We start from the raw sequence: 22908 nt of genomic DNA, 5'->3' as shown, positions 1-22908 counted from the left end.
TGAGCTTCTGGGATTACAGGCGTGCGCCCACTGCACCTGGCTAGTCCCTGGGTTTGATATAGGAGGGGTGACTCCTCAGGCTGGGGCACCCATCCCCTGCAAGTCCATGGTATGGGGTTAGGGCAGGTCCCACGCTGTGCCATGCTCAGGGTTGGGCACCTCTGGGTATTCCAGGCAGGACAGGTCAAAGGGGTGTGGCATGGCCTCAGGAGAGGTCCAGATTGCTGGAGGGCCCAGTGCTGCCTAATTCCAGAAGTGAGGGGAGGCTTGGGATGAGGGTGCATAATCGTGCGTCCTAATGGTCTATGGAAGGCTCAGGCCTGGCTTCCCAGGATCCCATGGGCAGGAAGGCCAGGCCTTTTTTGGACACCAGGGGGTGCTGTTCTCCAGGAGGTCTTGCTGATCCCAGAGGGGCCCCAACTCTTCCTTTTCTACAGTCCCAGGCTCTGAGCATCCCCAGTATATGTATAAGAAAGCTCAGTTGCCTGCATTCTTCCCAGAGTGACAGCTATCCAAGGAAGCTGCTCTGACGTTTCCTGTGTGTCCCCACTGTGTCCAGTCTGGGGCCTGGTGTGGAACTGAAGTTCAACACACAACGAGGTGACCATTCTTTTTTTTTTTTTGTACTGGGGATTGAGTCCAGGATTGTTCTACCACCGAGCTGTGTCCCCAGTCCTTTTTATTTTTGGGACCGCATTCACTAATTGCTGTGGCTGGCCTTGAATTTGTCATCCTCCTGACTCAGCCTCCTGAGTTGCTGAGATTATAGGCCACTGCTTCAGGCCACCCTTAATAATCACTGTGATTGAGAACCACAGCTGTTAGGTGACTGGCCCTGTGGCCACATGTTAGGGTGGAGGGAAGGAAACTGCAGCAGCTGATGTCCTGGCCCAACCCAGCCTGCTGAGGGTCCAAAATCCCACTTTCCATCCGCAGCCTGCAGGGGGCTGGGGATGTTAGCCAGGGTTAGTTTCTCATGGGTTGCAGTGTGTGGGGGTCTCTCTCCTGGGCTTCCTGGCCAGGAACCCTGGAGCCCTTGACTCAGAGTGGAGCAGGGCTGGTGGAAGGGCATCTGCAGCCTCTGAGTCAGCCAGGAGGCTGCCTTGTGACCAGATGACTCACCTGTGCCCTAATGGCCCTGCTAATCATTTCCTCCCAGAGTGCAGGCTCTCGGGAAGGGTGGGGGCCTGGAGGGCAGATGGTGGGTCCTCTGGAACCTTGAAGCCCTTTTCCTCTCTGCTCCTTGTCTCCCAGTCTGTGGTGCAGACTGTGGCACATCCTCTCAGTTTCTGGGATTCCCAGCTGTGGGCTGGGCCTTGTGGCACGTTGGTGCTGTCCCTGCCGCAGGACAAGGATCTGTGTGCTGGTGCAGGAGCGAGGGCCTCCTCCCAGCCCCACAGGTCCTGGGCAGTTTTCTGTGAATGACCTGGCTTGACACTCGTGGGGACCATGGCAGGGGTGACCTGGTACAAGGACTTACTCTGGGGGAAGACCCCATGGGTGAGTGCAGAGGTTCAAGGTCACTTTCAAAGTTGCCTGCCCTCGGTGTGCAGATAGCAGGGATGTCTTCCAGGGACACCATGTAGGTTGGGCCCTGGGCCAGGGTCTTGGCTGAAGGTCCAGGGGGCTCTGAAACCCAGTCCACCAGGCTCAGCTCACCACGCCCTGCTCCCTGGCACGGGGCGGTATCCTCCAGAGGGGTGCCTTTCTGATTTGCTCACCAGGGCCAACTGGGTTGGCAGTGGCCCTGGCCAGGTCCATGAGGACAGGAGTGTCCTCCTTGCTCTCCGGGTTCCTCCCTTCTCTCCATCGTCCCCTACTCTCTCTATTGGTCTACGTGAATCTGTGTGTTCCTGTCTGTTTCTCTCTGTTGCCAAATGTCGCCCTCTCTCACTGCCTCACCCCCTGACGTATTATGGAATGAGGGCAGAAAAGCCGCCCCCCACCCCAGTCCACTCAGAGGATATTTTGGGGATTCAGTGGAAGCCGAAAGAAAGGCTAAAAGGATTTTTGGGATGCATTTGGAATTGAGGGCCAGGGTGGGTCTTACTGGGGAAATATGGGTGGGATCAAAGGCGGGCCTGTTCACCCCAGGAGGTGCATGAGACCTCTCTTTGTGGACCCCTGGCCAGGATCTACAAGGGAGACGGTGCCTCCTGCCCTGTGTGGGAGCCCAGCCAACGGTCAGCCTTGCCTGTCCCGGGGTGAGGGAGGGCAAAGCCACCTGCATTATTCCACAGCTGGACAATGAGTTAGACGGACAGTAGAAAGGCAGGGGAGAGACTCAGTGGAGGCTCTAGACCAGCCTCTGAATCTGTTTCCACATCTGCGAAATGGGTGAATCACAGGCTTCTCATGTGGGCTGAATGAAGACTTCTTGGCTCTTTAATCCCCAGCACCAAAACCAAACAAATCAAAAACAAAACAAACAAAAATTGCTGCTTGGCTCAGAATGTTCCCAAAGAATCCATGGAACCAAAAAAAAAAAAAAATGTTTTTCCTTAAGCGCCTGCTATTTCTGATCTTATTCTGGGCACTAAACAAAGCATAAGAAACCTCTACTTTTGAGGTTGGAGATTTAGCTTCGTGGCAAAGAGCTTGCCTAGCACGCCTGAGTTGGGTCCCCAGCCCTGTGGTGGGGGGAACCTCCACTTTTCAGGGCCTTCAGTTATTGCTGGAGGGACAAACAATAAACTAATATGTCAGGGGGTGACTAGGAGGAAAGACAGGTGACTAGGAGGAAAGATGAGGTGGGGTAGTGGGATAGGGCTTTAGAGATGGTGTTTTAGAGAGGGTGATGGGATGGGAGGGTTTCTTTGAGGAGGTTGTATGTAGGGAGGGATCTGCAGGAAGCAATGGAGGGAGCCCTGGGAATATCCAGGAGAAGGCCATTACAGGTAAAGAGGGGGGGGGAAGCAAGTGCAAATGCCCTGAGGCAGAAGAGGGGGATGGATGTCTTGGAGAAGCCTGGAGGAGATCCCAGTGGCTAAAAGGGAGTGAGTGGGAGAGGGAGGAATGAGGGGTGAGGTTGGAAGGAAAGTGAGGAGATGATTGATATATTTGCTAATCAATGATTTGGGGGTTTCTTTGTTATCAGAGGAGGGCGATGTGGTTTACACTTTGAAAGCCTCCCTTGCCAGAGGCGGGGCCTGGATAGGGAAGCCAGTTAGGGTGGCATGGCGGGCCCGCTCCATTGTGGTTGCTACTGTATGGAAAGGGGTTGGGAGTGCAGGGCCGTCCCTGAGGTCTTCATCGCTAGGGGGCAGCCCTGAGTCCGCACCTCGCAAGTGACGATCTGGTCCCCTCCGCGGTGGTACCTCCCACCAGAGAGTGGGGCGGGGAGGTCCGGGGCGTGGAGTCCAGGAAGGGCTGGTTCAAGGCCTGCGGGCTGCCGGGTCACGCGTGGGTGCCCGCGGTGGGAGGCCAGGACCAGGCGGTTGGCACCCGCAGGCGGGCTGGGTATGTGTGCGCCCAAGCGCAGCAAATGAGTCCTGGCCACGCCAGTCGGGCGGCGAGGCTCCCACGGAGCGTGCGCACCTGGGACTCGCTGAACTGTGCGCAGTTTCCGCTCCCCCGGCCTCGCTCTCCGCCCGCGGCGGGGCTCCGCGCCTCCGCGGCTTAATGGAACCTGCCGGGATCCCAGGGAGGAGATCCGGGAGGGACCGTGCAGGGGACACCAGCCGGGGATGTTGCTAGAACATAAATTGGGGGAGCGCAGAGGAGGGAGCAGGGAGGAATCCAGACGGCTTCCATGAGGAGGCGCCTTTGCCATGTGGACTTGCAGCAAATCCTTTGACAGGTGAAGCTCAGGGGAGCAGGGCTTGCCTGCCAGGGGAGCTGTATGATATGGAAAAGCCCCCAGTCTGCACCAGGACCCCACTTCGCACCTTCTTGGCCAAGGCAGAGCCAGCCCTGAGTCGGCTCTCAACCCGGGCCTCCTTGCTTGGTCCACCTATTTGTTTACCAATCCCGCTCCACACCCCACTCCGTGCCCTCACTGGGGCCTTAAATCACCTGCAGAGCTTCCCTGTCCTCCCATACATCCGCCCTGTCCGGTGCCAGGATGCCCTTTGCTCTCTTCCGGGCTCCCCCTCCATCACCCCATCCTATGCAGCTCAGCTGCAGCAGCGCCCCCACCCTGGGTGTCCTTAAGCTCCCTGGCACCAGGGCTAACAGGACCCACAGCATGTGTTTACTTGCTCTCCCCCGGTGTGGACAAACAGCAGGAAGGCAGGTTTGTCTCCGTGCATGGCCCTGTCCAGCACAGTGGCAGGTCCAATGGATGGTACTAGAATGAGGGAGCAGAGTGGCTAGCAGGAGGAGGGGGCTCAAGGAAAAGGGTGAGTGGTGAGAATTAGGCAGGGACTGGATTTCATGGGGCCACTTCCACCCATCTAGGTGGCTTGGCAGTTATCCTCAGGGCAGTGGGAGCCACAGAGGGCTGTAAATCCGAGCATGGCATGGTAAGGTGTTCGGTGGAGGATAGAGGATCCTGACTTGGGACAGTGGCAGATGGGGTGGACAGGACACATGAACAGTCCTGTTCAAATGGTGGGTGGAGGGACATTTTGTCTCTTGGGAAACATTTAGCATTGTCTAGGGACATGTTTGGGGTCACAGCTGGGAGAGTCCTGCTGACATTAACTGGTAGACGCTTAGGATGCGGCTCACCATCCTACAGTGCACAGGACGCCCCCCCCCCCAGCAAAGGGTCATCTAGCTCAACATGTCAACAGTGCTGAGACATGCCACCCTGGAGGAAACCTGGTCCTCTGACTCTCCCTACCCCTTCAAACCTGTCTCCTGTTGGCGCTCCTTCTTACTCCACGCGCTCTGTGCACACTGGTTTCTGGGCTGTCTCCTGGGTATACTTGGCTCACTCCTGCCTCTGGGCCTTTGCACTTGCTCTTCTCTCTGTCTTGGAGACTCTTCCTGGAGGATATTTCTTTTCTTTATTCTTTCTTTCCTTTTTTTTTTTTGGTACTGGGGATTGATCCCAGGAGTGCTTTATCACTGAGCTATATTGCCAGCCCTTTTTGTTTTTTATTTTGAGACAGGGTCTTGCTACGTTGCTGGGGCTGACCTGGAACCTGCGATTCCCTTGCCTTAGCCTCCTCAATTGCTGGGATTACAGGTGTGCACCACCACGCCCAGCTAGGATATTTCTTAACCACTTTTGAGGAAGGAAAGCAAGCAAGCACCTGTTTTTTTTTTTTTCTGCTCTATTTTTAATTTTAATTAATTTATTTTTGAGGTATTGGCGATTCATTTTGGAATCCAGGGGCACTCTACCGCTGAGTTAGATTCCAAGCCCTTTTAATTTTTTTTTTTTTTTTTTTTTTGAGACAGGGTCTCACTAAGTTGCCCAGGCTGGCCTCCAACATGCCATCCTCCTGCCTTGGCCTCCTGAGTTCCTGGGGTAACCAGAGGAGCTCCACTGTGCCCTGCAATTTTTATTTTTGTATTTTTTTCCCCTGCTTTATTGTTCCTTGATCACTTTTGTTATCTCGCGTGGTGTTTGTTACTCAGGTGCTTTCTTTCTGTCTCTCTCAACTGGAACGAAAGCTTCCTGGGGGCAAGTGCTGTGACCTGCTTTGTTTGCTACCGTGGGCCCAGAGCCAAGAGCTTTACCTGGCACCTACAAGGCATTCCTTAAACATTGCTTGAAGGGCTGGGCATAGTGGGGCACGCCTGTAAACCCACCTACTCAGGAGGTTGAGGCAGGAGGATGACAAGTTTGGGAGAATGCATGTTTATGTGTCTTGAGAAGCTCCACCAGGAGTCCCAGGAGGGAGGGGGATGGAGAAGGTGGGATTGTAGAAAGGAGGGGCAGGGTCCTCATGTGGCCTAGGGCACAGCCTTGCTCTGTTCCCTGGGGTTCCCTTGCCAGGGCCTGGACATGGCACCTCCACCAGAGGCAGTGGCCGGGCCTGAACAAAGTGTCCTTTTCTCTTTGATAAGTTGCTCCTTTCAGGGGCTTGAAGGACAGGATGTGTTCTGCTGCTCAGGAAGTACCCAGAGGGCCTGGGCGGGCCTCGGGAACGGGCTTGGAGCTGGGCATTTGTCACCTTGGCAGCTACTCTGCATGGAGGCCAGTCACAAGGAAGCCAGGGGCAGGGGCTGGAACACATCCTGGCTCCCCCCCCCCCATTCATAAACAAATCTTTCTTGAGAGCTCTTGTGTGTACCTGAACAGGTCACTGCTTGTGGGAGGGCTGGAGGGTCAGGGGTGACTGGCTGCCACCCACTGGGACACTGGCCTGCCTTGGGCTCTTTGGCCCTGGGCTAATGTGGTTGGGGGTTGGGCTGGCTGGGAGGTTAGAGCAGTTGGGAGACAGCTGGGCAGGCTGAATTCTGTGAAGGGCATGCAGAATGTCCCCGGACCTCAAGGAGGGGACTGCAGACCATGTGTTACCAGGCCTTTCTGGTCCTCCAAGTCCCCCACGGGAAGTCTCTGAGGGTGCTTTTATGCCCACCACGGGCTGCCAGGAAGCTGCCAGTGTTCCTGGAGATTGGCTGCGGCTTGGCCTCCCTTGAACCCGAGACCCAGGTGCAGAGTCCCAGTCCCTCCCCTCACTTCCTTCCAGACACAGACTTCCGATTCTCCATGGCCCTCACTGTCCCCGACAGGTAGGGCAGGGCAGGGACAGGTGCTGGAGCCAGGCCTGGCCCTGTGGGCTCTGGCACCCAAATTGAAACCTGGAAGGACCTTGGAGGGAGACGTAAGGTCTCTTAGTGTCCTCCAAGCCACCAGGAAGGCTGTTTGCCAATGTGTTTGGCAATCTCTGCCTGAAGGCCTTTGATCTGGCTATGGCAAGTCCATTGGTCACAGCCATTAGGTTTGATGAGGGACGAGGGATGAGTTAAATCTCTAGAAGCAGCCCTCGAGCAGTGACCGGTCACCAGGAGCTGGTGAACAAACACCTGGGCTGGCTGGCTGGCGTGACCCTGCTCCCAGGTCCCAGAGAAGCGGGCTCTCTTGGCCACCATGATGACGGCTTAGACAGCAAGCCTGTTCTGGTGTCTTCCCTCTGAGTCCTCCACCTTTGCATCTGGGGAACTTAAACCAAGACCAAGCTAATGAGGTTAAGTCTTCAGTGCACTTATAATCGGGTGGGGAGGGGAAATCCATACAGCTATGATAAGGAAGGACCCATGAGAGTATATGTAAGGGGTTGGGGCTGAGGCTTAGAGACAGAGCACTTGCCTTGCATAGGTGAGGCCCTGGGTTCGATCCTCAGCACCACATAAAAATAAATAAAGATACTGGGCCCATGTATAAATAAAAAAATATTTTTTAAAAAAAGAATATATGTAAGAAATTAGCAATGGTGACCCTCTGTGAAGGGCCAGCCCTGTGCAACGGTGGGGTTTGATGTCTGCTGTCTCACTGAGTATGCACCACATCTCCACACTTGCTACTTCCTCTCCCCACTTGGTAGATAAGGAAGCTGAGGTTTAAGGAAGTTGTGTGTTCAAGATTAGGAGGTAGGAAGTGGCAGGGTGGCCTGTTGGTCCCTGTGCTAACCATCTTGTGGGGAACAGAAAAGAGGTAGGCCAGAGGTCCTTGACCTCCCAGGAGGTGGGGCATTAAACCAAGCTTTGAAGAATGAACAAACATCAGGGAGATGGAGAGTCTTGGGCCTCAGTTTTCTCATCTGTGAAGTGGGTATAACAGCACCCCTCCCATAGGGCATTTGGGGAGTAACTGAGTTGATACAGACATAAAGAACCTGTGGTAACTGTTCAATAAATGCTCATTGTTGCTGGGCATGGTGGTGCGTCTATATTCCCAGCAACTTGGATTGTGAGCTAAGGCCAGCCTGGGTAATTTAGAACTGATCTCTAAAAAAAAAAAAAAAAAAAAAAAAAAGACACAAAACAAAGTAATTGTTATCGACCTTGAATGGGAACAGTGCGAGCTGTGGGGTGTGGTCCTGATTGGAGGTCTAAACAAGTTCTACAGGTGACCTTGCAGCTTGTGTTCCCACACCAAGGCTCTGAAAGCAGAGATCTGGAAAAAACAAAAGTTATAGTCTGGAGCCCCTAAATATGGGATTTTACACAGGCAGCCGGGCACAGTCCTCTTTTAAGAACTGCACAACTTCTGTCGCCCAAGCCTTCATCTCCGTTTCTGACAACTTGAAAGAACTTCTTGCTGTCTAACCTCCTTTCCCACTGCTGTGCATTTTGTCTCTGGGGATAAAAGAAGAGATAGAAACTGCAGGGATTGGTGTTGGAATCTGCTGGAGATAGAAACTGCAGGGATTGGTGTTGGAATCTGCTGGAATCTGCAGGTAGAACTGGTGTGTGGTTCCCAGACTGTGCCCAGAGAGCCCACCGCTGAGTGCAGAGGCCAAGACGGAGGGAGTGTGCCAGGCACCCCCCTGGGAGGAGGAGCCCGAGGAAAAATCTAGATGGCAGTAGCTGGAGGATGGAGACACAGGCCTTGACTGAATCCCTGTCCCAACTTTGGGGCTCCTCCCAGCCACTGCTAAGGAGGTGTTTGGAGCAGGATCTTGAAGGGCAGGAGAACCATGCTCTGCCTTGTCTTTGGGTATAACCCTGAGTGTGTGAGACTCTCTCCTCGATTTCCTGTCTGCCACCCTTCTGCAATGCGGAGATGAAACCTGCGGGCTCTGCCATCAGGCGGATCCAAGTTTGATTCCCACTTCTGTCACTAATTAATTTGAAACATTGAATGAATCCCTTTACCTCAGTGAGCTTTCCTTATGTGAAAAGCAAGAACACCTTACGAGCTGCCCAAACTTCACCAACCCGTTAAGTAGCTGAGTTCCCACCCCAGGGAATGTAATGAATGTAATGATTCATTAGCTGGTTTGCTTGCAATTCCAAGTGACTCTGAGTGCCTTAGTTTCCTCATCTGTAAAATGGGACTAGGGTGACTGAAGACTGGTGCTCTAACATAGCCATAGGGGTGGCCACAGGGGTGGCCATGGGTGGTTCTTCCTTTCTGAATCCCTGCAGGCACCTGGCCTTGGGCTCTGCTCCCCAGTCAACTCTGGACAACTCCAGAGGGCCCACTGATGTGCCTGGGTCCACTCCTGGGAGTAGCTCTGCTTAGCAATAGAGCACAGGACCAGGGCAGTGCCACCCAAAGGAAGGAGCCACTGAGGTTCACTGGGTGCCCACCCCAGGTCTGTGAAAGGCCTTCAGGGGGTCAGGAGCTGAGTGGGGACTAGGGGCCAAGCAACCAGGGGCACGTAGGTCCTTGGGAAGACCTCACCCTCATGTCCCTGCTTTAGCTGGGAAGAAGTGGGGAGATGTGGCAAGAGGGTCCCAATGTCCTTTAGGGATTGGTTCATCCCTGGTCACACCTGAGCAGGGCAGTACTTGGTGGGAATCCACCTCCAGGAACACACCCCTTGGGCCTTGAGGAGGCGGATCACAGGTCCTCCCAGCCTCAGGACTCTCCTTCTGGGGACCCTGGGGTTCTACGCTCTAGAGCTTTCTGTAGCAGCACGTTGCCTGTCACACACTGGGCTGGCACCCAGCAAGCACCCAAAAGGGTTTGAAGGATGAATGATTGAGGAAAAAGCAGAGGATCTAGGCTGCCTACCTCTGACTTCTGCAGGCCCTTGCAGCGTTCTGTGCTCTGGGCCTCCTCACTCTCCCGAGCCACAGAGAGGGCAGGAGTCAGTGGGTAAATACCTGCTCCCCACAGAGTGTCGCCAGCAGGTAAGTCACAGGTACCCATGGGGCTTTCACTTGCTGGGATCTCCTCCTAAGCCCTGGCCTCAGGGTCTGCTTTAAGGGAACCCAAAGGAAGCCAGGGTCTCAGCTTGGTCACTACCGTCATGTGACCTTGAGCAGATTAAATGACTAATCTCTCTGAGACTTGATTTCCTCATCCATCAAGCGTCTCCATGGTGACCATTCTCAACGGTGGTGAGGATAACATCTCCCAAGAGGTGAAGAGCGCTCTGTGGGCTGGAGAGCACTGGCTGCAACTTGCTTTGGAGTCGCTCTCCCGGGGCGGTGAAACCCTTCTGTGGGATACTGTGATGGAGGAACGCACAGCCTTCAGCATTTGTCCCGACCCCTGGAAATGTGCACCATTCAGAGGGGAGCCTGAGGATGGATGAAGTCCAAATCTAGAATTTTAGTTTTATTTTATTTTCTAAAATTAAGACAAGAGGGGCTGGGGCTGGGGCTCAGGGGCAGAGTGCTTGCCTAGCATGTGCGAGGCACTGGCTTCGATTCTCAGCACGGCATATAAATAAATAAAACAAAGGTCCATCAACAACTAAAAAATAAAAATTTAAAAATTTAAAGCAGGAGTAATCTACACAATGCCTTTATTTTTATGTGGTGCTGAGGATCGAACCCAGGTCCTGCCTGTGCTAGGTGAGTGCTCTACCGCTGAGCCACAATCCCAGCCCCAAAGCAAGGGTAATCTGTAGAAGTAATATATATAATAAGCAATTGACTTTTCCCATGCATGTAATGGAATAAAACTCTAAACCTGAAAAAAAAAAAAAAAGAGGGGCACCTGATGTAAATTATGAGCTTCAGTGAGTTAGTAATCTATCAATATTGGTTCATCGCTGTAACCAATGTGCCACAGGCATGCAGGATGGCAACAATAGGAAAAACCGAGAACTGAGGTATATGGGAAACTTCTACATTATCTGCGCAATTATTCTATAAACAAACCGTTCTCCCAAAATGAAGTCCATTAATGGAAAAAGAAAAGGAGCAACCTATGGGCTAGAAAGCAGAGCTGGAACTTTCTGTGGAATTGCCGGCCCAGGGCTCCACCCACCGTGGGATGAGGTCAGGTCTGAAGAGGACGTCAGCAGGGCAATGATTCAACCCCTGGACTCTCCCCACCCCCGGGGCTCAGGATTCCAGAAGAGTTGAGTTGGGCCAAAGCAGGGACCCAGAAGCTTAGAATCTTCCTGTGAAGCAGGTGGACACCCTGTGAGATCCCAGGCCCTGGGAGGCTGGAGGAGGGAAAGCGAATGTGGAAGGGGATGGAAGCTCCCTCCCCCACTCACAATAGCCTGTCTGGTTGTCAGCTCCCATGTTGAGACATGTCCCACGACACCCTCAGGTTGGGGGACCCTGAGGGCAGAGAAGTCATCCTCATCTTCCATAACTTGTTAAATCCAAGGACAGCTGTCACTTACTCTGGACTCTTGCTGCTGTTTCTCTCTATTCTTGTTTCCCTCCCTCCCACCCAGCACCCAGCACCTCCTGCCTGGACCCCGCTGCAGCTCCTGTAAGCAGTGCTGCATTCAGATGCTGAGTGGTGGGTTTCAAAACCCAGGTGTCAGCCAGTCAGTCAGCTATCCCTCCCAGGGAAAGCCTCAACGGTGTCTTGCTTCTTCTTCTTTTCTTTTTTGTGGTGCTAGGGATCAACGCCTCACATGTTCCAGGCAAATCCCTCTATCACTGAACTCTATCCCAGGCCCTTTTTATTTGGTTTTGAGACAGGGTCTTGCTAAGTTGCCCAGGTTGGCCTCGACTTCCCATCTTCCTGCCTCAGTCTCCCCAGTAACTGGGGTCACAGGTTTGCACCATCATGCCCAGCCCCCAAAGTCTGAGGCCAGACAGTACCTTCTAAAAAAAAAGCTGGTGCAGACCTGGAGAGGTTTTGCAGCATCTGGGCCTCAGCAAGGCAGCACATGGCTGAGCACTCAGAGATAGGTGCCTGAGCAGCCTGGCTGCCCCAGCCGTCCTGGTAGGCTGAGGTGGGGGCTGCGCTCCACCAGGCCTCAGGAAGGCCCCCTCTGTTCCTCTTAGACTGTCCCAAGAGCCGGTGGGGGTGTGGGAGGAAGAAGCAGACTCTCAATCCAGACCGGCTGCTCTCCATCTGGCCAGCAGCCTCCCCCGCTGCCCCAGGACAAGGGCCCCAGTGTCTGCTCCACTCCTGTGCAAACAGCAGTCCTTTCTCTCCCTCCCTGCTCCACAGTGCCTCAGCTGTGACCCCGTCGTGCCCCCTTAGAAGGGCAAGGCACACCCATCCATGCACAACCTCTTCCTTCTGAATGATCCAGAAACAGCCCGACCCACCCAGCGTGAGAGCTGGTCACGTTTGGTGGGTGAACCCCCATGTTTTAGCTGTTCCAAGCTCCGGCCAGGCAGCCTGGGCAGGGACTGGCTGACCAGGCTTCAGGCCTGCCAAGGTGGGTGTGGGTGTGACTGGAGGCCAAGGTCCCGCCCAGGTAGACTTGACGTCATCCTCTTCATCTCCCATCAGACAGCCGGCTCCCTCCCGCCTGGCCCTGCCCCGGGGAGGTTTTACACACTCTCTCTCTTTCCCACAAAATTGTGGGGTTGTGCTCCCCACCTTCTAACCCATCCTTCTTGTTAATAGGTGAGGCACCGGCCTGGGCACACACGCAGAGGCCTGCACAGCTTTCCTCCAGGGGCCAGGCCTTCCTGAGTCGGGAGCCCCCTGTCCTGGAGCTCCTGCCAAGCTGCTGACCTGGGCATCTGGCTGAGGTGACCTCAGAGGGGGACAGAACAGCACTCAGCCTTCACTGCAGCCTGTGCCCCTCCCCCTCTGGATATTGGGGGTGGGGATGCAGCTCAACCCAGCCTCCCAGCCAGTGATGGGAAAGCCCCTCAGGAACTGATGGTGGGGAGGGGACTTGGAGGCCTGATTTGTGGAAAAACTTGATAATCTTCTGCCTGAGCAGATTGCTTGAGCCCAAGGGTTCAAGGCCAGAATGAGTAATATCTCGAGACCCCATCTTAAAAAAAATAAATTTTGTTATACACGCCCTATCCTTGGTCATCCATATAAACCCAAATCTCACCATTAGATTGCCATTTCTTCAGATCTACTAGTACTTAGTACTTTTTCAGAAGTACTCCGGACCAGGCAATAAGGACAATCATGGAGGATATTTACTGACCGAGCCAAGTGCTTTGCAAAGTAGTTCCTTAGGCCACGTGTTTCCATTCTGCCCTGCAGACCCACTGCCCTCTTCTGTTCTTGTACCTCAGGAGGCTGGCCTGTGTGGCCTGAGTCACAGAGCTCCTTTGCCACTGGTTTCCCATTAGATTTTGCCAACCAGAGGCACTGGCAAGAAACCAGAGGCTGGAGGAGAGAGGTAGTGACGTTGGTTCCATGAGTGTCCTCATTAGAGTGGCAGTGGGTGGGGCTTGCTCTTTGGAGACCTTACTGCCCTTTTTGACTTTCCAGGCCTGACTGGGGACGTCTCTCTACAGTTGCCAGCTCTGGGCACTGCACCATCCTTGCTGGTTCTGACCCTGCCCACACCACTCCAAATTGGGCCGGTCCTTGGCCTGCCCCTCTTCAGTCACTCACTAGGGAGGTGTGGCCAGTTTCCTGCCAGGACCTGACAGGGCTGCTCTGTATTCTCATTTCACACATAATAAAACTGAGACCCAGAGAGGTTGGGAGCTTTTCCATCCAATCAGTAAGTGGTCAGAGCCGGGTCTCCAGAGGTTCTGCTCCGGGACTTGGGAAGGTGTTGTGGGTGGGAAAAGTCACGGGGTACCTACCAGCTCCTCAGCGGAGGGGAGGAGGTGATGCCTGGTGATGGGATGTCATCTGGAGAAGCCCCGGGGTCGAGTCCCCTTGGTTTCAGGCCCCTTGTTTCCAGAACCAGGGGCTTCACTCCAAGAAGGCCCACGTTGGAAGGCGAGGAAGCCAGGCCTTTTTCTGTGAGCCGTGGATGGCAGATTGCTTTCATCTCTTGCTTTACTAGACCAGGACCATGTGGTCGGGTTGTCTGGCTGCTTTCCAACAGTCTGTTTCCCCTCCTTGCATATGGTAGGTGGTCAACAAATGTCTGAAATAAATAGATACGGCATCGCCGATGGGTGGGTGTGGGTGCGGGGCCTCAAAGAAAACACGGCAGTTCCGGCTCCTTTTTAGGCTTCCCAGAGGCTGAGAGGGCGTCTCAGTGTGTGGTAAGAGGACAAGGGAAAGTGTCTGCGCTGAGCCGGGCGTGTGTGAGGGAGGGTGTGAGAGGGCTCCCGGGCCAGGCATCCCTGCAGCCTTCCTGGCTGAGGCTAAGTGGCTGCTGTGGGCTGGGGTGCCCGCCCAGGGCAGCTGATGGCATGGGGAAGGAATTCACTGGGAACCCCAGCGGGCCTGGGCTGGCACCCCACCCACAGTAGTGACCCGGCTGGGTGGCGGTGGCACTGAGTCAGCCTTTCTGCCTGACTCCACCCCACCCATCCTGGTCCTGTTGTCATCAGGAGTGAGGGGCAGAGGAAGCCCTGTCTCTCTCTCCTCTGCTCTCAAGCACAAGACTGTCACAGCTAACAGGAGGAGATGTTCCTGCCCTCCCCAGTCCTAGTCCGAGAGGGTCTGTGGAGAGGGTCAGTCAGAGTCTAAAGAACACTCAGAGCCAATGGTGAACTAGGACTGTGATGTGAACCCCACTTATAAGGAGGACCCTGAGACCCAGAGAGGTCTGTGCTTTGTGCAAGTCACACAGCAGACCTGTCCCCAGGTTGAAGCTGAGGGAGTAGAGGAAGCCTAGGGTTCCGAGTTGGTGGCCCTTCTGCATATATCACCCTCCCATCCCCGTGTACCCTTCCAAGTCCAGGGAGAAGTCTGAGCCCTACCACTCCTCCTTCCCTTGCCTCCCTAGGCCTGGGCTGGGTGCAGAGTGCAGGGCTGGTTTCTTGGGGGGGGGTCTTTCTAATGGTATTTAGAGCTTGGGGTTGATGCTTTGAACATCTTTATTTTTATAGTTATATATCACATTGTCTGAATTCAAAATTTGAATAAAGATATGGTGAGCTGGGCATGGTGACTCACATCAGTAATCCTAGCTACTTGGGAGGCTGAGGCAGGAGGATTCTGACTTGGAGGCCAGCCTGGGAAATCGAGTGTCTCAAAATAAAAAGAGCTGGTTAGTGGTAGACTGCTTGCCTAGCATGTGCGAATCCTGGGGTTCAACCCCTAGGACTGAGCGAGAAGGAGAGAGAGAAAGTGAACAGTAATCTCTTCATGCAGTCACTGCCCCTCAGTTCCCCTACTGAGAAGTCCCTGAAGCCTCTGTTTTCTGGGGGATCTTGAGTTGGGGGTTTCTGGTCTGAGCTTTCCATCCTCTCTGTTCTCTCTCTGGGAGAGGCTTCCCTGGAGATGGGGTTAGTGGGTGCTAGGAGACACCCACCCATTGAGGTTAGGGCCTGGGCCAGGCACACCAGTTGCTACAGGGAGGGTGGTGACCTCCTTCCTGGGCCTGAACTTGGCCTCAGCCTAACAGTGTCCCATTCAAGCCCCTCAGGAGAGGTGGGTCCTGTTGGTTCTTCTTCCAATTCCTTAGAGCATCCTCAGAAGCTCTTCACTTCCTACCTGGAGGACTCAGGCACCTGACACCTCAAGCTCGGGCTCCCGCAGTTTCCCTGTGTATTTATTTCCTGGTGGAATGCATATACTTTCCCACTCTTTCTTCTTCCCAATTTAATTTCACATAGATTTACTAAACACTTACTATGTGCCTGGCCTGGTCCGGGGATACAGTGAAGTAGACACAACCTCCCTCATCCAGGAGCTCACAGTCAACCGAAGTGTGGGAAAGCCGTGATGATCCACGACTTGTACTCTAATAGTGGGGGAATAAAGAAATTGCATGTTCAGCTGGTCACAGTGGCACATGTCTATAACCCCAGTGGCTCAGGAGGCTGAAACAGGAGGATCTTAAGTTCAAAGCCAGCCTCAGCAATTTAGCAAGACCCTGTCTCTAAATAAAATATAAAAAGGGCTGGGGATGTGGCTCGGTGGTTAAGTGGATTCAAATCTCTGGTACCAGGGGAAAAAAAATAAAAATAAAAAAAGAAATTGCATGTTCAAAAACTGGAAAATATCCAGGTACAGTGGTGGACACTGTAATCCCAGAAACTGGGAAGGCTGAGAAGGAGGATTGCAAGTTTGAGGCCAGCTTCAAATTTGCCATCAAGGTAGTTGACAATACTCTGTCCTTATGACCCAACAGTTCCGTTCCCTAAGATTTTACTCTAGATTAGGGGTTTTTGAACTTTTTGACAGGTATCCTCGGAAAGATATAATAACTGTGACCCAGAATATACACACAATATACCCAAGACAGACAACTTGCACCTTAATAGTGACTCTAATAATGCCTGACACATGTTGATATTTTCTAATCAATTTTGAGTTTTAAAAATGCTGATCTTCACCCACTCAATTAATTTCATAACCTATAAACTAGGCTTCAGCCCATAGTTTGAACAAAAGGACCCTTGGGACACTTATGAATGTACACAAGGACAAAAGAATGTTTACTCCAACATTGTTGAGTAGCAAAAACGTGAACAGGTCTTTTTTTCTTTTGGGGTGTTGGGGACTGAACCCAGGGCCTTGAGCATGCTGGGCAAATGCTCTACCACTGAGATACATCTTCAGCCCTTAAATAAGTCTTTACCACCAGTGGAACTAATAAACAGTAATGTGGTCAGGAAAGGGACTATCACATGGAGAGACCCGTATCAAAGGCCGTACACAGGGTGATAGTGTTTATGTGAAATGTAGCCACTATAAAGTGATAGCAAGCATTGTTTCTAGTACATTGGTATGCTGGACAAGCATAAAAACCTACACCAACGGCTACTCAGCCAAATCAGGACAATGGCTATCTCTGGGGGGAGAGGGAGGGGAGGGAATGTAGCTGGAGAAGGATATGCAAGGAACTGCAGCTGAACTGCAAAGGTTTAGTTCTTAAAAAAAAAAAAAAAAAAAATTGGAACTAAATTCTGCAAAATGCAAGCATTTGGACAAAGTTGGAGGAAAGGTACAAGAATATATATTCATGAAACACATATACATATGCACATACATATATACATATATGGCTATACATATATATAATATTTATTTATTTATTTTTGAGGTTTTGGGGAGTTGAACCCAGGGTCTCACACATATTAGGCAAGTGCTCTACCGGTGAGTTATACCCTCAGCCCAATATATATATATATATATATATATATATATTTTTTTTTTTTTTTTTCCTACTGTACCCATCCTGGGGACTGGACCCAAGATGTCATAGATGTTAGGCAAGTGCTCTGCCACTGAGGTACATTGCCAGCCCCCAATGTATTGTATCTTAAAATATTCATGATAATACTTACAGATTGGTGTCCAGTACTTCAGGAAAGGAGGCTTTGTTCTGACCATGGGGAGTAGAAAGGGGTGGTGGTAGAGAGAGAACAGGAGCCCCAGGGCAGAGGTATGTGTGCAACTTGAACAGTTCCTTCCTGGGGCTGTTGTGCTGATCTCTAGAACCTCATAAGTGTTGGTGTGATGCTCTCCCCATTCAACAGGGGGGGGAAGCCTGGGTTCAAAGAACTACCACTAGAACACAGCAGGACTTGCCTGCACTTTTTTGTTTTGATTTGTTTTGTTTTTTTAACTGTGCATTATTGGGGATCAAACCCAGGGCACTCCACCACTGAGCTACATGTCCAGCCCTTTTTATTTTGAAACAGACTCTTACTAAGTTGTACGGGTTGGCCTTGAACTTGAGATCCTCGCTTCAGCTTCCTGAAGAGCTGGGATTACAGGCGTGTGCCACTGTGCCTGGCTTCATGCCTGCACTCTTGATCTGCCCACAGCATGGTTCCTCCTGAGGGAAAGACTTGTTATCTGCAGAGGGGAGAGGGGTGGGAGGGGTGGGGACAGACAGGCAGGCTGTGAGGGTCTGGCCTGCTGGGGTAGGGCCTGAAGACTCCTTCTGTGGGCAGCAAGGAGATGCAGGAGATCTTCAAGTAGCAGAGCAAGAGAATGAACTCACTAGAGTTGTACCATCTGTTTCTTTCTTTTAAAAATCCTTTTGGTTTTGGGATTGAACCTAGGGCTTCGCACATGCTAAGCACGCGCTACACCCCCAGTCTTACCATCTGTTTCTTAAACTTTTTTTTTTTTTTAACCAACTAAACTTTTCTTTAAACAAACTCTAACTCAGAACCCAGATATATAAAGAGCTTACAGTGGAGTTGACTTGGCAGAAGTAGGTGACTGGGGCCTAGAACACAGGGGTGGCTTCTTGTGTTTCTGAAAAATTCCTAGAAGAAGGAGGCTGGCTTCTCAGTCGGAGAGGAGGGAAGCCATGCTCTCCATCTCTGAGTCCTTCTGATGGGCCTGGTGGGCACAGACACAGAGGCTGGGGTGGGAAGAACCAGGGAAGGTGCTTTGGGCACGTACACCCAGAGTGGCGTGACCTCTGCTTCCAGGCTTGAGACCTTGAGTGAATATGGAAGCATCTACTTGAATCTTAGGAGAGGAAGGACATGGACCCAGGAGACATGGGGACACAAAGGAGGCACAAGTCTGAGTATGGCCACTGAGTGTTTTTAACTCATCTCTCTTCATCTCATTGTGAAGGAGATAAGGCAGTTAGGCTCAGGCTGGCACCTTGATCAGAGCCTGGTGCCCAAGAGAGGTCTGACACGTGGAAGGCCTTCAATAGATGCTGACATGAGTGAATGCATACCTTCCCTTTCTAACCCCAGGGAAAGAATGGGTGGCTTGAATCCTGGGAGCAAGGGAAACCACCTTCCCAGTGAGGCAGCTCAATCAGTGTTGGGTAGTGGAGAGTCCTGGGCCAAAAGAGGAACTTGGCTTCTGCCTCCAGTTGGGAGGAACCTTCTGTGAACTCCATAGTTGACACTCCTTCTCTGGGCTTTGGTCATCCTTTTTTGGTAGAGTAGAATGTGTGAAGTTTTTAAAATTGCAGTTTGCAGCTCTTTGAAACATTTTATTTTGTAAGTTTTTGCCCTATTGGGGATTGAACCCAGAGGTGCTCTGCCACTGAGTCTTATCCCCAGCCCTTTTTATTCTTTCGTGTTGAGACAGGGTCTCCCTAAGTTGCTCAGGCTGGCCTCAAACCTGCTGTTCTCCTTACTCAGCCTCCAGAATCATTGGGATTACAGGCCTGGGACACTTGGCTTGCTTCTTTGATGCATTTTTTAAAAAAAGCAATTTAGCAGATTACAACCAACATTTAAAACAATTGAAAAAGAGTAGAAAATAAGGGACTGCATCACAGGTCATAAGGGTAAGTATTGTTTTGTGAAACTATTGTTTTTCATATACATAGATTTGTTATTGTGGGCCCTGGTGGAAAAGCTATGAAACACCGGACTCAGCGATTCTGGAGGTGTGCTGCCTGCCTACATTTTAAGTTTTTTTATTAGAAAAAATACACACCCAAGGGGCTTTTCTCCTCCAGGGTCAGCAGCGGGCTCTTGGCTCTGAGTTGTCTCCACCCCTCCCTGGGTCTCTGTTCTTCCTGCTTCAGTCTCCGAGTTCCCACCTCCCTTTCTCCCAGGGATAAACGCCCCCCCCCCACACCCCTCAGGAAATGGGGGGGGGTCGGAAGGGAGTAAATGTGATCGAATGGGGGTGGCAGTGGGCACTCTATCTCGGGAGTTCAGATAAAAGCACTAGGAAGCAAACACCCCAGCATCCGCACCACAGAACAGAAAGTAGGCGAGCTGGGGACGACAGTTTGAGGGCAGGACCTCTGGCGGAGGCGCCGCAGCCGGTCACTTCCAGAGGGCCGGCAGCCGGACTTGTCAGTTCAGCGCTTGGGTGCGCTATTAACTAGCCAAGGTAATTTTCTCCCCCTCAACTCCATTTTTTTTTTTTTAAAGGAAAGAAGAAGCCAACAGTTTTGGAGCCAACTCCTGGAGAGGGAGCGGCTGAACTGATTCGGAAGTTGGATCCCTTTGTACACAGGAATGCGGAGAGAAAAAAACAAAACCCACCCCATTGCTTCATTTCCCCTCCAAGCCCGAGCACTTTCTATTGTGCAATGAAAAGTCTGTTCACGTTGAGAAAAACGAATCCCGATTTTCGCTTCAAAGGGATGAGCGCACCCGTAGGCGCTAGACGCCCCTCAGCTGGGCGCTCTGCAGCGCGTCCTCCGCGAGCCGCTCGCGGCAGCGCCCGCGGGGGCGCTGGACTGGTTCTGCGCGACCCGCGGGCCGAAGAGTAGTCAGTTCGGGAAACTCCGAGGGCGGAGAGCCCCCTACAACTGCTGGGCCTCCCGGGACGGAGGTTCCTCGAGCCTGCAGGAGCTCCGGGACTCCCCAGAGTCTCTGGAGCGTCTTTGGGGGTCAGGAGGCAGGCGGTGCGGTCCTGGAGGCCGGGCCCGGACGCGCGAGGGACGCGGAGCCCGGGAGGCGGGCCGGTGCACATGGGTGCTGGCGGGCGGGCCGCGGCGGGGCGCGGGGGGGCCGGGGTGTGGCCTCCCCGCCTCCCGGGCGGGATTTGCATGTGTGTGTGACGGCCCTAGACTTCCTGCTCCTTCTGCGCCGCAGGTACGAGCGGGCCGGGCCGGGCTGGCGGGCGGCGGGCGCGCCAAGACGCGGGCACCTCCTCACCCGGACCCGGGGCCGCGCGGCGCCTCCTCCCGCTCCCGTGGCCCCCAGCCCGCCCCGGCCGCCCGGAGTGCCGGGCTCTGAGGTGGGAGTGCGCCCCTGGTAGCTCCCCGGACGCCTCCGTCCTCGGCACCCAGCCTGGCCGCACGCCCCTGGGCAGTCCTGCTGCCCCGGGCCCCGGAGGGCCGCAGCCATGAGCGAAATGTCCAGCTTTCTCCACATCGGGGACATCGTCTCTCTGTACGCCGAGGGCTCGGTCAATGGCTTCATCAGCACTTTGGGGTGAGTGAGCTGAGCTGAAGTGGGGCGCGGGCAGGGAGGGAACGCCGAGGGCCCGGGTGCCAGCTGCGAGTGTCCTGCCGCCGCGGCCCGCTACCTCTCAACAGAGGACCTGGACTCCCTCAGCCTTAAGGAGCGAGGGAAGGGCTCGCCTCCTTTTACAGAAAGGAAGTGAAATGTTTGTTCAGGTAGGAGTCGGGCGCCCGGCGGGAGTTGGCAGGAGGCGGCCGGTCGGCGGAGCTTCCACCCGCGGGCGCACGCCTTTCTTCCGAGGGGCCAAGGTTTGCTCTCAGGTGGACCCGCTGGCGAGCAGGTGGGTGGCTGGGACGGGAGGTGGGGAAGGCATCGGGCCTGGGTGTGCTTGGCTCGGGGGTGGGGCCGAGCTGTGGGGGGTGCGCAGGCTCCCCCTGGAAACCCGAATCCTCTAGCTACCCATCCAGTGGCGCCTTTGAGGGGTCGCACCTTCTCTTCCCCGCGCTCTCTGGTCCCGCCTCTTTCAGTAGGACCGTTCTCAGCCCTCCCCTTCCAGGCGACCCAGGTTCTGGCCGGCTGCCCACCTTCTCCCCGCCTCTACTCGTCAATTTCCTGTTCGGCTCATCTGGCGCCCCTGGGTCCCTGATCCCAGGTTCTCTAGAGCGCTTTACAAACATTAATTAATTCTGGTCGCCACCCCCTAGGGTCCCGGATAAACAGGGAATCAATTCTTGCCCCTGGAGACCTGTAGCAGGGATGATGCAGGGGCAGAATTAGGCAGAGAGAATGGGTTTATCTTTAGAGCAGTTGGTCCACTGTAACCTTGGGTGGGGTAGAGCAGTTTGTCCCCCTCTCCTGCCAGGCTCCAGGGCAGGGCCTGCTCCTTTTGTCCCATTTGCAGTCTGGGGGCCTGTGTTCAATTCTCTCGTCCTACCAGCCACACCCACCTATCCTTTACAGTCAACCCATTCTACTCTGCTGACCCCACTCTGCTGGACACCAGCCAGCCTCCCAGGAGGTGCCTCCTCTTTGTGCCCCTCTCTTTGGGGGCTTTGAAGTCAGTGCTGGCACCCTCAGTCCAGGGCTGGCTCTGGACTGGGCTTGGGTCAACCTGATGTTGGGAGGTGGGAGGCACCTAGCTCCCTTGGTATTTTCCTGGGTTGTTGGGAATTTAGCTTTAGCTCCTGGAAAGGGAATCCTCGAGGGCCTGCCCTGCCCGCAGTGAATTCCGACTGGGAATTCCAGCACGTCCTGCTCCTTTATCTCTGCATTACCCAGGCTCTCCTAGTCCCCTCCTGGGTCAGGTGTGATCTACCCACTTCCCACTCAGTTGGATTCCTCCAGTTCAATTCCATGGAGAATAGGGGTGGAGCCACATCTGGGCCAGCATTTGTGCAGGCCTCCCCCAAAGAGCATGACCAGGCCCTGGCTGCCCCTAGGCCAGGGCCTACACATATTAGGTACACAGTCGACACCTCAGAGAATGCTGAGGGAAGGACAGTGCATGGGAGGTGAGGGGGAGAGTGGTCGCCAGAGGTGGAAGACTCTCCCCTCCTAGCATCTGAAGGACTCTGGGGACCTCTGGAGACTTTTGGGAATTCACTGTCTCTTCTGTTGCTTAGTGCCTAACTCAGGGTGGACCACACAGTGGGTGTTTTTAAAGTTTCTTGAGGATAGCCTCCCCTTATGTATTTTGCAGTACTGGGGCCTGCATGAACAGTACATGAATCCACAGGCTCATGCATGCTGGGTAGGAGCTCTACCACTGAGCTACATTCCCCAACTCTTTTTATTTTGAGACAGGGTATTACCAAGTAGTTCAGGTTGGGCTTGAACTCACAATCCACTTGCCTCAGCCTCCTGAGGGATTACATGTGCACCACTGAGCCCAATACCCATGAGACTTAACAGAGACAAAGAAAACATCTTATTTTCCTCTCATATGGGGTTCCCTCTGTTATCTCTGTTACCCTCTGTTACCTCCTGATTTAACTTCCTCCTACCGTGACCCTTCATGCACCAGGAACAGCTTTTTCCAGTCCGCCTCTTACCCAGGGCAGGTACTGTGACCTGAGAGCCCTTCAACCCCAGGACCCCTCCCTCTGCAAACACCTCCAACATTGATGGACATCCACTCTACCAGCATGGCCCTCTATCACCAGAACGTGCAGGCCCCAACTTACTCTGGGTTTTTCCTCTTCTCCCTCTGCATATACCTGAGAGTCCAGGTGAAGTTCCTGGAACCTGTCCCTGTACTCTTCTCTTTACCTTTGCTCTTGTGATGCTCTGCCATGC

The 22908-nt window shown here is 53.5% G+C and overlaps 1 protein-coding gene across 6 annotated transcripts in view; it reads left to right on the top strand.

Annotated features, from left to right (window-relative positions):
* The first annotated feature begins 19475 nt into the window (after positions 1–19475).
* Itpr3 (inositol 1,4,5-trisphosphate receptor type 3) overlaps positions 19476–22908 on the top strand; it is a 63996-nt gene continuing 60563 nt past the window's right edge. For 2 of the 6 annotated variants that reach the window (XM_078020188.1, XM_021722016.3), the window contains exon 1: positions 19631–20643. In XM_078020188.1, the coding sequence (XP_077876314.1) occupies positions 20622–20643 (22 nt within the window). In that variant the 5' untranslated portion in view covers positions 19631–20621. Of the gene's footprint in view, positions 19592–19630; positions 20644–20801; positions 20954–22908 lie in introns of those variants that run through there. The other 4 variants (XM_078020186.1, XM_078020185.1, XM_078020187.1 and 1 more) reach the window with 3 other exon arrangements.

The sequence above is a fragment of the Ictidomys tridecemlineatus genome, chromosome 8 (genome assembly GCF_052094955.1).
Source record: "Ictidomys tridecemlineatus isolate mIctTri1 chromosome 8, mIctTri1.hap1, whole genome shotgun sequence".
NCBI lineage: Eukaryota > Metazoa > Chordata > Mammalia > Rodentia > Sciuridae > Ictidomys > Ictidomys tridecemlineatus.
Note: the sequence above shows the minus strand (reverse complement) of the source record. Positions and strands in the feature narration are given on the sequence as shown.